General features: G+C 38.7%; 1 protein-coding gene across 2 annotated transcripts; it reads left to right on the top strand.

The window, feature by feature from the left end:
• Positions 1-1839: 1839 nt before the first annotated feature.
• On the top strand, positions 1840-3991 carry LOC308611173 (thymosin beta-4). Of its 2 annotated transcripts, none has more exons than XM_081260053.1 (3): positions 1840-1941; positions 2992-3105; positions 3549-3991. In XM_081260053.1, the coding sequence occupies exons 2-3, from the start codon at positions 3006-3008 to the stop codon at positions 3581-3583; spliced, it is 135 nt and encodes a 44-aa protein (XP_081116179.1). In that variant the 5' UTR covers positions 1840-1941; positions 2992-3005; the 3' UTR covers positions 3584-3991. The 2 variants fall into 2 exon arrangements, with proteins under 2 accessions (XP_081116179.1, XP_081116178.1); XM_081260052.1 differs by having other exon boundaries at positions 1886-1910.
• Positions 3992-16725: the final 12734 nt, after the last annotated feature.

Here is a 16725-nt window from a genome sequence, read left to right as displayed (position 1 = left end):
GAAGTGGACCCTCACACCAGTCTCCTAGGATGGGGTCAGGGAGACATGTAACTAGAGAGGTGACATCCTGCACAAAAAGTCCTGTATCCCCACTGGTGAACTGGGGAACCAGACAGTAACCTGCCCCTATGCCCCTCTTCCTCCTCACTGAAGAAGGAAGGCCAGTGGAGGAAGAAATGGGGAGGTTTGAGGTGATCCTGCAGTGGCTTTTAAGTGCTATATAAAAACAGACTCTAATCCCAAGTGAGACAAAAGCCTCTGCCATAAACATGGTTAGCAAAGAGTTTCTGGAAACATTTTCTGAGGATGAAGGGAAGGAGAAGTAGTATTGTGCATACTGCTTTACTTTAAAACAACAACCTTGTTCATTTTCCTTTCAAAGGCCATGTGCAGCACGGCCACCAGCGTGGTATTTGTAAGTAATTTCAGCCGTAAGAAGAGGAGTCCCTAGTATTCACAGAGTAAGGTGCCATTTTGAAAACTGCTCCTCTCTACCTAGAACTCCCATATTTCCGGATGTAACTTAGAAGTGCACTTCAAAATGGAACCCTACTCTTTCTGTCTTACTTCACTCTGTATGACAGACTCTAGGTCCATCTAGTCCCTAAAAATGACCCAATTTTGTTCCTTTTTATGGCTGAGTAATGTTCCATTATGTATAATGTACCACATCTTCTTTATCCATTCCTCTGTCAGTGGACATTTAGGTTGCTTCCATGACCTGGCTATTGTAAATACTGCTGCAATGGACATTGGGGTGCATGTGTCTTTTTGAATTATGGTTTTCTCAGGGTATATGCCCAGTAGTGGGATTCCTGGGTCACATGGTAGCTCTATTTTTAGTTTTATTAAGAAACCTCTGGATATATGTATACATATAGCTGATTCACATCGTTGTACAGCAGAAACTAAGACAACATTATAAAGCAACTATACCCCAAGGAGAAAAAAAAAAAAAAGGTATTGTGCTCCAAAGACTCCATTCAAAATATAGTTTGATTTTTAAATTCAATCTTCAGATTTTTAGGCATAATGGAATTGCAGTCTCTGGCCTTCAAAACCAGCCTCCTTAGCAATTCACAATTTAGGAAAGTAATGAACAGGAAAGTGAAAAAACTTCCTCCTGGTCAGGCAGGAAGTAAGTAGCATAGCTTGAACTTGACTGATTTTTTTTAAGGGAGAGGTATTGTACTCTATAAACTCCAGATAAATTAACCACGAATCAGCAGCTATTAGTTATTTGATTTCGGTGCTCACCAAAATTGTACCAATGAAAAAAATTTGCATTCTACAGTAATAAAGTTTTTTTTTTCTTAATCATTTATGGTACTTAATTCCCACCCAAGTCTAGAATGCCAGCGAGGAGACAAAGAGGGTCGGGGTGGGGCATAGGGCTTCCACTGGCCTGAAAGCTGAAATCACGGGAATCGCACCGCTGCAGTGGGCGAGGCCCTGGGGCCAGGGACACCGCACCCTGGCTTGGGGATGTCTGCAACGGACAAAGGCAGCTTCGCAGTAAAGGAATGCCAGTCCCCCTCGGTACTACCCAGGCCTTTAGTTATCACGCTCCGGTCCCCAAGAACAGATTTGCGCGGCTGCTGCAAAAATCCATGATGACAGAACAGACATAAAGGGCTGGTGGGATGCATTATGACGGAAGTGCTGCAGGGTGGGCTTTGCGCGTTTTATTTTTCCGCCCTAGCTGCGGTTAGGTGCGTGGGTGGACGCGGAGTGTAGGCCCCCAACTCCAGCCAGGCTCAAGACGCTGTTCCGGAGACACAGCGAGAAGGAGTTAAGGGCGCCGGCGGTGACGTCACCTATTTACATAGGAGCGCGCATATAGAGGCGCCCGCCGGCACTCGCCGGCACTCGGCACCCCTGCCCAGCACTCGGCGGCGACCTCTACGCACGTCGGACTTCGTTCGCTCGTAACTCGCTCCGGTGAGTCCCGGGGGCCCTGCCACCTGCCCTTTGCTCCCCTTCCCGCCCCGCGCCCGCATCCCTGAAGCCGAGCGCGACTGGTCCTCCCGGGAAAGGCTGCCCCTGGGGAGCTTGGAGGTGCTAGACCCTTCCAGATGCTGGGTAACGGGGTCGGGAACTCGGTGATTTTTTTTTTTTAAACATTTAAAAACTTGGCAGTTTTGCTGTGGCAGCTCCGATGGGAACATTTTTTTCTTTCCCCCAAAAGCATCCTGCATCGCCTCGTAGGCGATGATGAACCAGGAACAGCAAGATCCTTTGTTCCAGCTCACACCCACCCAAGCCCGGAGCTCCACAATGACATTTTTTCTCTCGCCTCCGATGGCCTCGTGGGCTGTATGTGTTCAGGTTTAAGGCGGCTGGGCTGTATTATGAAATGTTTAAAACGTCCTTCTTGCAGGGGGATGTGTGCAGAGCTGCGGAGTCGCTCCTGAATGCAGATCAGCGTTGATCTAGAGGGTGTGGGGGGCAGCTTTGTCTGCGGCTGGCTACATTGTTGAGCGAAAGGAAGGAAGCGGGTAGGGCGGTGGTCGGTGGCGCCCGGCAGCAACTGCCGCCTTTGTGAGCAGAAAAGAAAGCAGGACGGCTCGCATCTTTGGGGGAGAGGCCACGTATAGAAAACGGAAACATTTTGTGCAGCCTTGGTTTCATTTTAAGAAATCTAAGTCGATTTTCTTCCCCTTAAACTTGAAATGGTTTCACTTTTCTCTAATGTTGAAACGCTGCAATTAAGTAACCCACAGTGGTTAATTTCACTGTTCCGAAAGATTCGGCCTCCTAGGTGGGCGATCTTCCCAATTTGACCCCCAGCGTTTTGAAATACTAAAGGCGGGGAGGGGGGCTCTCATTTTTTCCTGTAGAAAGAGGATGATCTTTAGCCCTGAATGAAAGCGGAAGGAGGCGAAGTGGGTTTTCAGGCAGGAGACAGGAGGGCAGAGGCGCGTTTCTGATTCGGGAGAGACGAGGGTAGGTATCCCGCCCTCAATCTCCCTCTTGGCTTTGTACCTGCAGCTTCCTCTGCAGCCATGTCTGACAAACCCGATATGGCTGAGATTGAGAAATTCGATAAGTCGAAACTGAAGAAAACAGAAACGAAAGAGAAAAATCCACTGCCTTCACAAGAAAGTAAGCCTCCCTCCCACCCCTTTCTTTAGAAAAGGCTGAGCGGGAGTGGCGGGGTGGGTAGGAGAGGATGGGAGGGGCTGGGAGGGTTGGGGTGGGTGCAGGGAGTGCGCGGGAGGAGCTGACATTTTTTTGATTCACGCCGCATGGAAAAGGTTAATTGAAAATTGCCTTGCAGCCAACAAACACGGGGCTTTAATAATTTAATAATTGAATGTTTAATATACCATATTAATATGCAAATACCTTTATCCTTTTCTCTGTTCAAATGTTGTATTTCACATAAATATTTCATGATGGAATGCCTATTTGTGCTTGTAGAAATTTGTCTGATGAGGAGAGATGTCTTTAAACGAAAGTACTGAAATGCTATGCTCGGCTATACTGAATTCTCATTCCAGCCCCCTCCATCTTTTTCTTTTTGTCTTTTTCTTTTCCGATCACAGCGATTGAACAGGAGAAGCAAGCAGGAGAGTCGTAATAAGGCGTGAGCCTCCAATATGCACTGTACATTCCACGAGCATTGCCTTCTTATTTTACTTCTTTTAGCTGTTTAACTTTGTAAGTTGCAAAGAGGTTGGATCAAGTTTAAATGACTGTGCTGACCCTTTTTACATCAAAGAATGGAGGAGAACTACTGACAACAAAGGCCGCGCCTGCCTCTCCCATCCACCTGTCTGGCTGGGAGGAAAAGAACTTGCATGTTGGTGATGGAGGAGGCTGGGTGGGACGACAGTGAAATCTAGAGTAAAGAGCAAGGTGGTCCAAGGTTTCCTGCGGGCTGTAAAATGGCAGTTAATTCAGAGTGCCATTTTTTTGTTGTTGTTCAAATGATTTTAATTATTGGAATGCACAATTTTTTAACATGCAAATAAAGTTTTAAAACCTACCTCCTGTGACTGGTGTCTGGAAGGCTTATTCCCAGATAAAGTCTATGCAAAGGGGCCTGCTTCTTGGCCTCACTGGGGAGAAATAAATGACAGACATCTGGTGATCTAGGTAAATTATGTTATACCATAAAAAGGGGTTTCACCTGGGTATGTGAAATCCCTTGTCTAGACCAGCTAGTTGGGACATCATTTTCTTAGGCTGAATTCGTGTGAGCTGTATTAAAGACTTCCTAAAAATATATTTACAATCTTGGTTTTGATAAGGCAACACTTACTTTATATAATGAAAAAAAATGAAGATGAGAATATATATAGCAAAGTATTTCTGGTATCAAATTGAACTTGGTTATTTAACCAGTTACTGGCTTTGATACAAATAGAATTCAAGCAGTCGTACCAGATAAAAAAATGGGTGGAAACTGCATTTTTAACAGAGCCTTAAAAAGGAAGTTAGTATTTGTGATTCCTCATTGTGTAACAGCTCACTTTCTATTAGAATTCAACATTTAAATTTTTTATACAGTGAAAAATACATCTACCATTAATGAATATGATTTTAGGATAATTAAGTACTGTTAATTCAAATAAATTAAAATATTTAGATTTTTAAACAGTAAGTGTGGTACCAGTGACATTGTGCTAAGTTTAATGCAACATGAATTAATTGGCTCATTTCCAGGTTTTTATTGTCTGATAATCCTCAATTTGAAATGCTTTCAATGATAGGAAAAGGAAAGCCTTTGCATTTAGTCATTTTAATGTGCAGGAAAAGAAGGAAGTAAATTACCTTATTTTTTTCTAATAGTCTTAACACTATTAATCCTTAATGGATTCCTAGGTTCTCTAACAAAAACAACTGAATTTTTAAATGAAAGTGTATGCAAAATCTCAAATTTACAATGTAAATGTCCAAGAAGGTAAACTTTGCACCCAAGAATTAACCTATGAAAACATCTTTCTTGGCCTTCCCTGGTGGCACAGTGGTTAAGAATCCGCCTACCAATGCAGGGGACACAGGTTCAAGTCGTGGTCCTGGAAGATCCCACATGCCTTGGAGCAACGAAGCCTGTGTGCCACAACTACTGAGCCTGCGCTCTAGAACACGTGAGCCCCAGCTACTGAGCACATGTGCCACAACTACTGAAACCTGTGCACCTAGAGCCCGTGATCTGCAACGAGAAGCCACTGCAGTGAGAAGCCCGAGCACCTCAACTAGAGGAAGCCCGCACGCAGCAACGAAGACCCAACACAGCCCAAAATAAAATAAAATAAAATAATAAATAAATTTTTAGAATAATAATAAAATATCTTACTTGAAGTTGGGGTGGGAATGAGGGTGGGGGATAAAGGTTAGTGCAAATTGTTGATTTCATTTCCTTTGCTAAACACATTTTGAGAAATGCACAGGAAACCATTTAAACTGGTTTAGGTAATCAGCCAGACCATCAGCTAGAAGCCTTTATCTGCATTGCAAGGGAAGGGATGGTGGCTGCAAAACCTGAAGTGCCACATCCTGCTTGATGAGAAAAGACAAGGACAGTGAGCACAAAGTTCAGGGAACTTTCTCAAGCTGGAGCCTGGCCCTTCAGTCCTGCATTTTCTCTTCCTGCCTCTAAGGAAGGGTGTGGCAAAATGAAAATGTGCAAGGCACAAAGATAAACCAAACCCACCTAGGTTTTTGCTGTGTGCATTTTTCAAACAAGGCAAAGATGAAACCAGATTGTAAGAAATTATCACACAGAAATTAACATACCATTGTAAAGCAATTATACTCCAATAAAGATGTTTAAAAAAAATTACCACAAATCCAGTATTCTCAATTTAAAGTAAGTGGATACCTAGAGGAACAGGATTATTCATGAGATCAAGTAAAGGCAAAGAAGGCCTTTTTTCTTTGGAAGGCAAATTATTGAATTTTGGCTACTTGATATGTGGGATGGGGAATCCAGAAGTTTCTGCCTAAATCAGATTTGCTTTGTATTCTTAATTTTGCACATGGCAGGTGAAGGTGGAGTGGGGAAGCTACATTTTAAAATTTGATGTGAGGAGAAACAGTTGTTTAGTTCTGTTTTCTTTCCCCAGGAGTGTGAGGTAATTTTGCCACTTGGGGGTATTTATGAATCAATATGGGAATTTATCGTCGTGGTATTTAGGAGATTGCAGTGAACACTCTTTCTTACAGACAGCAAGGGGACAAGAGGTTCACCGTTAAAATGAAGGGTCATCATTGGATTCTCATAACCATTAGATTCTCCCCACACCTTTGGGAGTCAGATAACGTCTCCTAAATGCACAAGGAGGATCTATTCATTTCCCTCAAAGAACCAGCTTACTCCTCAAGACAGAATATTTTCTATTACTTCTAAATGAATGGTTCCAAATTCATTCTTTGGAAAGAACAGTTCATTTTGGAAATAATATTAGCCTCCAAATAAAGGTAAAGCATCCTGAGCCTTAGCACAAGAATTTAAGCTCAAAATACACTACTTAGTAATTAGGATAACAGAACGGGTCACCCCCAGATATGCCACTTTGGTATATTGACTATTTTGAACTGTAGACACGCGAAAAACAGCAAATAAAGTGAGAGGCTTTCACTGACATCCCCTCAGCTGCCTAAAGACAGATCCTCCAAAAGGGATACAGTTGTTATCAACACATTCTTACCCCCACCCCAGGGAGTTTCATTAACTAAGGGAGACTGACTCTTCATCACAGAAGAGACTAGAAGAAAACGGTACACTCAAAGTTGTCACAAACTATGCTACCTTTCATCTATTATTTTAAAAACCACTTACTTTCCCCTGAGAGGCCTATATCTGCTCCCCTTTTGCTATTAATGTATTTAATCCTTGGTTCCAAAGTTACCCACTTTTCCTGGTTGTTATACATGTATATATGTTCATATATTTCTGTTTTATTTTTCTCTTTTTAATCTCTTTACTACAGTGTTCTCAGAAGAGAATTCCAAAGAGTAGAGAGGAAATCTATTTTTCTCCCTTATATTAACCTTGAAAGTACTTATTGCTTGATTACTCTAGCAGCCTTCACTCTGCCGCAGGAGGGAACAAGAAAAATGTATTCTTCCCTCTCCCTCTCCAGACACAAAAGTTCTCAATTTTAGATTTCATTTCCAAGAGTGACTTACACTGTAATCTAAGAGAATTAAACTCACAAAATTGGGGTTCCAATACATTTTACTTACATATAATGAAATGAGATTTATGGATGTCAGTATTCTAGTAAAAAATTCCATAATTTTCTGCTCCTAAGGTCCCTGACATTGCCTGACTCCAGCCCATCCAAAGACTGGTTGCTTTAACTCAGGACCTGAGTGTCCTGTCAATAAATTCGTCTCATGTTAGCTAGCTGGAATTGGTGTATATTGTCTATCTCCACTCAGTCACTTGTAATATGTTTTCTTTTTTTTTGAATTTTATGTCCTTTTATTTATTTTTTTAACATCTTTATTGGAGTATAATTACTTTACAATGGTAGGTTAGTTTCTGCTTTATAACAAAGTGAATCAACTATACATACACATATATGCCCATATCTCCTCCCTCTTGCGTGTCCCACCCACCCTCCCTATCCCACCTCTCTAGGTGGTCACAAAGCACGAGCTGATCTCCCTGTGCTATGCCGCTGCTTCCCACTAGCTATCTGTTTTACACTTGGTAGTATATACATGTCAATGCCACTATCTCACTTCATCCCAATTTACCCTTCCCCCTCCCCATGTCCTCAAGTCCATTCTCTACATCTGTGTTTTTATACCTGTCCTGCCCCTAAGTTCTTCAGAACCACTTTTTTTTTTTTTAGATTCCATATATTTGTGTTAGCATATGGTATTTGTTTTTCTTTCTGACTTACTTCATTCTGTATGACAGTCTCTAGGTCCATCCACCTCATTATAAATAACTCAATTTCATTTCATTTTAATATCCAATTGTATATATGTGCCACATCTTCTTTATCCATTCATCTGTCGATGGACACTTATCTTGCTTCCATGTCCTGGCTATTGTAATAGAGCTACAATGAAACATTATGGTACATGACTCTTTTTGAATTATGGTTTTCTCAGGGTATATGCCCAGTAGTGGGATGCTGGGTCATATGGTAGTTCTATTTTTAGTTTTCTAAGGAACCTCCATCCTGTTCTCCATAGTGGCTGTATCAATTTACATTCCCACAAACAGTGCAAGAGGGTTCCCTTTTCTCCACACCCTCTCCAGCATTTGTTGTTTGTAGATTTTCTGATGATGCCCATTCTAACTGGTGTGAGGTGATACCTCATTGTGATTTTTTATGTCAAGTTCTTTCCTGCCTCCATGCCCTACATATGAAAAGGAGTAAAAGAGAATAGGATTTTCAGAGAGACCCTCAGGATAGCTAAGCTTTATCAAGGAGTCTGTAAAGTCCCCCAGAAGAGTACATAAGAAATAGAGAAGAGAGTAATTACAGAAATAAATGAGAGATAAAAAGATCTAGGCAGTTCAAATAAATGTCCTAGATGAGAAAATATTTTCCCAGTCAATGAAAGGTCCCACTGAACAAAGCTAATGTTGTGCCTACATGGTAACTATGTATTTAACTCATTATTTAAAGCACTTAATCTTTTCAGGTAAAGTGTATCCATGGTGTTAGAGTCATTCCAAGTAGGTCTTTTTGTTACAAGTCAGAGTTTAAGAACTCAAATTCATACAGGCTAATGACCATTGATTAATGGTCAAAAATCCTATCTCTAAGTAAATTGACCTGAACAACTACTGCCCCAAATAGTGGTAGTACAGGTTCCCTGCTGGTTCAATATCCATACTCAGTGTCCACAGATAAAGTTTTATTGGTACACTCCCAAATGCATTCACTTGCAAAATGTCTGTGGCTGCTCTTGTGCTAAAATGGCAGAGTACAGTAGCTGCAAGAGAGAGCAAATGGCCTGCAAAGCTGAAAATATTTACTAACTCTTTACAGAACAAGTTTTCTGCCCTCTAATTTATACAGAGCTATTTTCAGAAGGAGAATTTAGGCACACCATGAAATGTTTAGACACACAAATTACCACAGTGAATTGATATGGAACATAAACCTAACGTTTCATGTGATATTTCTAATGTATAAGCTGGGAAAATGAAAATATGGAGATTAAAGTAAAAAAAAACCAGACATCAGAACCTAAACTTTGACCATCAGGAAAGGGCATAGAATAGAACAAAATGTTTGAAGGCATGTATTAACAGTTGTCATGTTTCCTTTCTGTACTAACATGCTACCCTTTCTGAAAGAGGAGGTGTGCAACCAGAAGGCAATCATTAACCTTTGCAGTTTGACTAATGGATGAAGGACACTCAGCTTTGATTCCAGTCTCAGTTGGCTGTGATGAGTGTAACTTTTTTTTTTTTTTTTTGCGGTATGGGGTTCTTTCACTGTTGTGGCCTCTCCCATTGTGCAGCACAGGCTCCGGACGCGCAGGCTCAGCGGCCATGGCTCAGGCCTAGCCGCTCCGCGGCATGTGGGATCTTCCCGGACCGGGGTATGAACCTGCGTCCCCTGAATTGGCAGGCGGAATCTCAACTACTGCGCCACCAGGGGAGCCCGAGTGAACTTTTGATAGCTAATATCTTAAAGTAAACACACTTTGGAGATACCATGAAAAGGCTGAGTATGTATCTATATGTTAATGACCTTCTAGAAGTGCTATGATCAGATTCATTTTTTATTTTGGACATATTTCAGTCTAGTTGAGATGGGATAACATTTTCAATATTGTTATTGAAGAGAATGGTCAGTGGTGGAGGAGGGACATGGATAAGAAAAATAGTTACCCTTTGTAATTTCCAGTTTTCACATGTGTATGTGTTTGTGTGTATCTAATGTTTTATTTTGAAAGTCTCTTAGTATAGAAGTTCATATATACAATTTATAAATATATAATAAAGATACATCTTTGTATATATTTGTGTTCTTAAACATTTATTGATAACTATTATATGTGGTAATGAAAGATTTGGATATTTCTCATCTTAAGTTTTTTATTGCTACATAAGAAATTGCAACAAACTTAGGATCACAAAACAACACGTTCACAATGTCATAGTTTCTTTCTGTTAGAAGTCAGATGATGGCTCATTGGGTGCTTTGTTCAGAGTCTCACAAGCTTAAATTAAGTTATTGACATGGGTTACATTCTCATCTAGAATCTCATTTTTCTTCCAAGCTTCTGTGGTTGTTGGCAGAACGCATTTCTTTGAAACTGTAGAGCGCATTGTGGCTTACTACTTCAAGCTCAGCAAGAGAAATTCTCTGTGATTCAGTGAAGAAATTAAGCCCTTTTATAGAATGTCCAGCTGATTAAATCAGTCCCACCTAAGATATTCTCCCTTTTGATAACTTAACTGATTGGAACTTCGGTTATGTCTTCAAATTCCTTGCCATAATATAATATAATCAGAGCATGACACCTTTATCATATAACCTAATCGTGACATAACACCAGGTAATAAAAATCATAGATGTCACTATAGAATTTTGCCTATTTTACTTCTGCTCAAGTAAAGCATGCATTCCAGAGTCAGAGAGTGCTAACTCTAAATCTTAGCTCTCCCACCTACAAGTTATTTGACTAAACAAGTAACTTAATCTTTCTATGCTTTATTTCCTTTAACTGTAGACTCAAGATTATTCTAGCATCTACTTCTTTGGCCTAGTACTAAAATTAAATTGAATAATATTTATAAAGGATGTAGTACACTGGCAAATAGCAAGTGGGGAGTAAATGACATATTCATTTTCAGACAATAGAAAAATGATGTTGAATAGCTCCAGAATGTTAATCAGTGAATCTTCAAAAAGAAAGGCAAGAGGGGAAAAACTAAGAACATGTTATCCCTGATGTTATAATAGAAACGGCTTACTCTGGTGGTGATTTAGAACAAGCTAATTTAGTACATAGTGCATTAACACAAAGTGAGACACTATAGGTGAAAGTCCCTACCTTCAATAACTATTATTTGAGTTTAAATCTGGACAGCAATACCTGCTTAATAATTGTCTTTGGATAAATTGAGTGATTAGTTTCCTTAAAAAGTCAAATCACTTGTTAAAGCAAATAATTTCTTCCCCTTTGCTGTTACCCACAAAACTATTTGAACATGGCAAATACTTAATGTGCCCACATGACCCTTCCCTTCTATTATAATTGAGGATGAGATCTATTATTATGAAACCAAGAGAGAAAGTCTAAGTGTAAGAACATTTGCCAAAGATCTTGATAAAGTTGTGTAACAAATGGAGAAATACAAATATGAAACCCAGGATCCATAGTTTCTGTACTGAAGAATAGTTCTTATCTACCTCTTAGTCTCAAGCTAAAAGCCTACTATTAAGCCCTTCTCTGAAGGCAAGAAGGACAAAAACAATATCTTCAAAACAAGAAGAGCCTCCACAAACACCACTTTAAATCTTGTCCTTGGAAGTAAAGTCAATCAGCTTCCACTGATTACAGACTTCCTAATATGTGGAAAAACAACTACCCCACATTACCTTATGCTAACAACAATGGTCAGACAGAAACCACATGGTGTGGGCTTTTGTATTTTTCCTGTATTGGCTTATTATTCTCCAGAATGGCTTCTAACCTGGTAATAGGCAGAGGGTCTGCTGGCTGAGGAATGCTCTGCAGAGTGGCTGGTATGGCTGTGGGTGGTGTCTGTGGACCCTGGGAAAGGAAAATTCCTGGGAGCTGGTTCTGTGCTGTAGGTCCAGTAACTCAGCCATCCTGGAATTCTTGGCATGCCTGGTGCTTTGGGATCCTTGGACTTCCTATCAGAGTGAAACAAAGAGATAACCATTCTAAGCTTTCTGTAAGAGATTGTGAGAAATGGGATGGGGAAAGAGTTTAACCTACATTCTGAATCTCATTCTTAAGTGATAGTAAGACATCTCTGAAGTGAGAGGGAAGTCTGCATTCTGACACTGATATGCTTCTGACACCAACTGCAAGTTCAAGGGTTTCCCAAGACTACCTTCAGTTTCAGTAATTCGCTAGAACAATTTACTGAATTTACAAAGCTATTATAATTACAGTTATACTTTATTTCAGTGAAAGAATACAGATTAAAATCTGTATTTTAATACAGATTTTAAGAGAAACATGGTGTAGAATCCAGGAAGAAATTGTCCTTACCAAAGAGAGATTTGTTATTGCCTTTGGTTATTAGGGGATAATCTCTAAACTGTTAAAATGTGCTGCCTATCAGGCATGTCTTTGTTTACTTGGAGCATCGAGCAGTCAAATAGTAACAATATGATTTGGGGTTAGGTCTTTGTGTCACATGACATCAGCAGGGTCTCTTGACAGGATGCAGACTTCAGACTGAGATCATGCCACCGTGATGAAACCCTAAAAGAAATCTCTGGACACCAAAGCTCAGTTGAGCTTCCTGTTTGACAAAATTCCCTGCATATTGTCACACATCAATATCTGGAAAGTAATTTATTTGTCCATGACTCCACTGGGAGAGCACAACTGGAAGCTTGGCAATTTAGAATTCTTCTCGAATTATTATTACTAAGAGAAATAATTAATTGACGTGGTGCTGGTTCAATTTTAGTCTTATGTTTCTGGATTGTGAGAGCTACTTAAGCAGCTGGCCCGTGGGTGGACTCCTTAGCGCACATTTAAACACCTTACAGAGAGGTACATTTTACCCAAGGCTGTAACATCTTTCTGGCTATGAGAGTCCCTGGAATGTTGGTGAAAGTATGCTAAGTCAACCCTCTACATTACTTATGTGTTTCCATGAAAGATATAATAAATCATGTTTCTCTATACTGTCTGAAGATGGGTCACGTGACAGGGTCTCTCTTGACAAAGGTGACCAGGAAGTGACTCTCTACTCCCCAGAGACAGCATTCTCAAATTGCTTTTTTTCTGCTCAGTAAAGGTTAAAGGAAGTGAAAACTGTCATACTCTTCTGCATGCTGTCTTTTCAGACAGAGCAGAAAAGACCACCCATAGGTTCTTCTAAATGTTTGTTAAGAAGGGTTGAAAATAGCATAAAAAATTGTATCTGTTTTTGCTTCTTGTTCTTTATCTATGAAATGAAAGCAAAAAGTGACATAGTATTTGCATTTGAAACTGCAGTACTATTAAAGCTGTGGTGACGGGCTCAACGAGTACACAATATTCTAGAAGCATGAGCCCTTTCCAGGAGCCAACTCAGCCATTTCTTAAGTATGAAAAGAACTGGGGCATGTGGTAAAATACAATGTTAAAAATTATATTTTACAATTATAACAGAGTTTTCTCTGTACTCATACTGTACTCTTATGTGCATGTGATATTTAAAAAAACAGCATAAAGTAGAGTGATTAAAAAAATCTGCTACAGAATGTGAAAACAAACTACTTTTCCATTTCCTTTTACAATTTTGTAGAGCTTTTTTTTTTTCTTTTTCTTTACTACACTACCTGAAGCATTTTAAAATCTAAGCAGGCATGAACTCTGTGGGAAATTGAAGCTATATTTTATTCAGCTTTATGTCCCAGACAGCCAGGAATGGTAGTACTAGGGTTTGATAAATAAAAACCATTCTTTCTTTAATTGGTGCATTTTCTTTACTTAGGATAATATCAAATATGCATTAGAGGCAAATACGGGGGGTGGCTAGTATTATTTGTCTGGTTTTAAGCTAGGGAGAAGTTCAAAAAACATTGTTCTTCTCTTTTTTCTTTTTTCTATAAATTGGGAGATTTAGTTAGAAAATCTATCTTCAGCTACCATGGTGGCTTGACAGCCCTAGTTTTCTGTAACTTCCTGTTGTTTGCCTTTCTATGGCCTATTATGGCTAAACATTACAGAGAATCCCCTAAAATGTGAGGATTGATTTCATCAAACTATCTCTGGCATGAGTATGACTATGTTTTCCTTATCTCAGAACTGGAAAATTAAGACCCAGAAGTTGTTAAGATACTTCTCTTTCCCAAGATATTTATCCTACATATACATACAGTATTTGCATTCAGAAATTAAAAATAAAAAACAAAACACAAATTTCTTTTTCTTTTGGTTTGAAAAGCCTTTACATAAATTTTGATGATTTTTATTTCCTCCAAACCTTAGCTTTATTGCCAGTTTCTACTAACTAAATTCCAATTATAAAACTAAGTAAACCATCTAACTTTGTGATCAGGGCAGGGCATAAAGGAATTACCTAAGTAATTAAAATCCTATATTTTAATAACTGAGCCTTTTATGGCCTTTCTCCTCTATTAAAATTCCTTGATGTCTCCTTGCTTGAATTTTTAATTTATTCTGTTTTTAGCAATATTACTCAATCAAAAAAAAAGAAAAAAGGCAACAAGTTTTTTAACTTTAAAAGTTTTGTGACCTCCCACAAGAAACTATGATTATAAATTAGAAAGGCAAGAATCTTGCAGCTAAAGAATTATATTCATTTTATTTGTAAAATACAGTCGTATTATAGTTCTTTAAGTGCCCAGAAGTCTAAGACCCAGAGGTAAAAAACTGTTAAAAACAACTATTTAAAACTTGTTAAAATGGAAGAAAAACTTTATTCAAGACTATGACAGTAGGAAACAGAGATTGAACTCAACCCCAAACACTCAGGGACAGGTGTGAATTAATAGCCAAGGATATGAAGGGTTAGCAGATGGAAAATTACTTAGAAGAACTTGATTAGTCATCAAGGATAGGAGACTTCTTGCTAAACTGGCCTAACAGAATTCTTGCTAAAGTCAGGCCAAGGACTTTCATGTCAAGGGAAGGGGAAAAGGAACTTGATAATATATATGAAGGGTGGGATTTCTTTCTCACTGACTTAGCAGGATGTTTGCTAAGATTGGGCTATGTAAGCTCAGTAAGGGCAGGGGTGTAGGCCTAGTTGAGAAGAGGACTGAGAGGAATCTCACTAAAATTTGATCAAGAGAGTCTTTTTCAGAACCTCTGGTTGCTATCGTTCAGCCTCTTGATTCCTCCTTCATTGTTTTAAAATTGCCTTCAAATGTTTAGATTTAAGGGTAGAAAATTTGCCCATCTATTTATCTCACAGTACTGACTACACAGTAATAATTCAATAATTACCCATCATGTACACTTGGTTCATTGTCTTGATTCTTTTTTTGTCTGAAAAGAATACAATAGGTGTGCAAATATATAATGGGAATATCAGAAGGAGAAGAATGAGAGAAGGAACAGATAAATATATTTGGAGCAATAATGACTAAGAATCTCATGAAATTAATATCAGATACCAAAACCCAGGTCCAGTAATCTCATGGAACACCAAGCAGAATAAATTTCCAAAAAGCTACATCTAGGGAGTTAATATTAAAATTGCAAAAATTTAAAAAGAAAAGAAAAAAATATTGAAAAAAGGGCAAAATACCCTACCTGTAGCAGAGCAAACAATATAATTTCATCCAGCTTCTCCGAAGAAACCATGCAAGTGAGAAAAAAATAGGATTTGAATATATAAAGTGTTGAGAGAGAAACAACAACACACCAATCTAGATTTCTGTATCTTGAAAACAATTCACCAAAGTTTAGGAGAAATAAATTTTCTCAGAAAAACAAAAAGTAAAAGAATTTTTTAACAGTATATTAGCTTCGCAGTGTATGTTATTTTGTTTTGTTTTGTGGTACGTGGCCCTCTTACTGTTGTGGTCTCTCCCGTTGCAGAGAACAGGCCCCACATGCGCGGTCTCAGAGGTCATGGCTCACAGGACTTGCTGCTCCACGGCATGTGGGATCTTCCCGGACTGGGGCATGAACTCGTGTCCCCTGCATCAGCAGGCGGACTCGCAACCACTGTGCCACAAGGTAAGCCCTGCAATGTATATTTTCTAAAAAATTATCTAAAGAGAAGAAGAATGATATAGATCAGAAACTACATAAAGAAATAAATAGCATCAGACAAAAAATTGTGAAGATAAAATTTTTTATTTTTCTAAAAATCTAAAAAATAATAGTTTGTTCAAAATAATACTAACAAAAATGCATTTACTGTGTATGATCACATTTATATGCTTGGGTATGCTTAGGTAAGATAACAATGATACAAGGGATACTAGGTATCAATTAGGAATATTTGGTTATTATAAGGTATCAAAATACCCACATCATCTATTGTAACAAATGTGCTACTTAACTTTGCTATGAACATAAAAATACTCTACAAAACAAAATCTTTTCTTTAGAAAACAACACAAGACATTACAACAGATTTTTTTCCTTTTATGGCCATTCCTGTATTTCCACATTTGGAACAATTTGTGTCAAGCTATTACACTGACTTCTTCATGTCTTATAAAAAATGAAGAGTGTGTTAAGACATCATTTTATAGGCCTGAAAGCTTTGTATCTTGCTTCTTAAAAATGCTGGTACTATCTGTGTAGCACCCTTAAAATTTTCTGCAGATAGCGTAGGATGAAGAAAATTCATTTTTCTTTTTAAATAATAGATTTTGGAATATGTCTGTGATAAATATAGATAGGACACATCTAGCAAATGTAAAATTATTATCAGTTTTGTGAAGGTACTGAAAGAAAACAACATATAGATTTGACTTTAACAGAAGTCAGATCTTATGGAGAAAGTAACAAGTAATCTGACAGTAGATAGAAACGAATGAAGAAGCATAGCTAGAGAACCAGAAAATAATTAAGAATTTTTAAAATTGATGGTTTTTCTCTAGAGCTTAGAATAGT

Source organism: Mesoplodon bidens (genome assembly GCF_964165515.1).
Source record: "Mesoplodon bidens genome assembly, contig: HAP1_SCAFFOLD_105, whole genome shotgun sequence".
In the NCBI taxonomy this organism is placed as follows: domain Eukaryota; kingdom Metazoa; phylum Chordata; class Mammalia; order Artiodactyla; family Ziphiidae; genus Mesoplodon; species Mesoplodon bidens.
The sequence above is the reverse complement of the archived record's forward strand: the minus strand, read 5'-3'. Positions and strand labels throughout refer to the sequence as shown.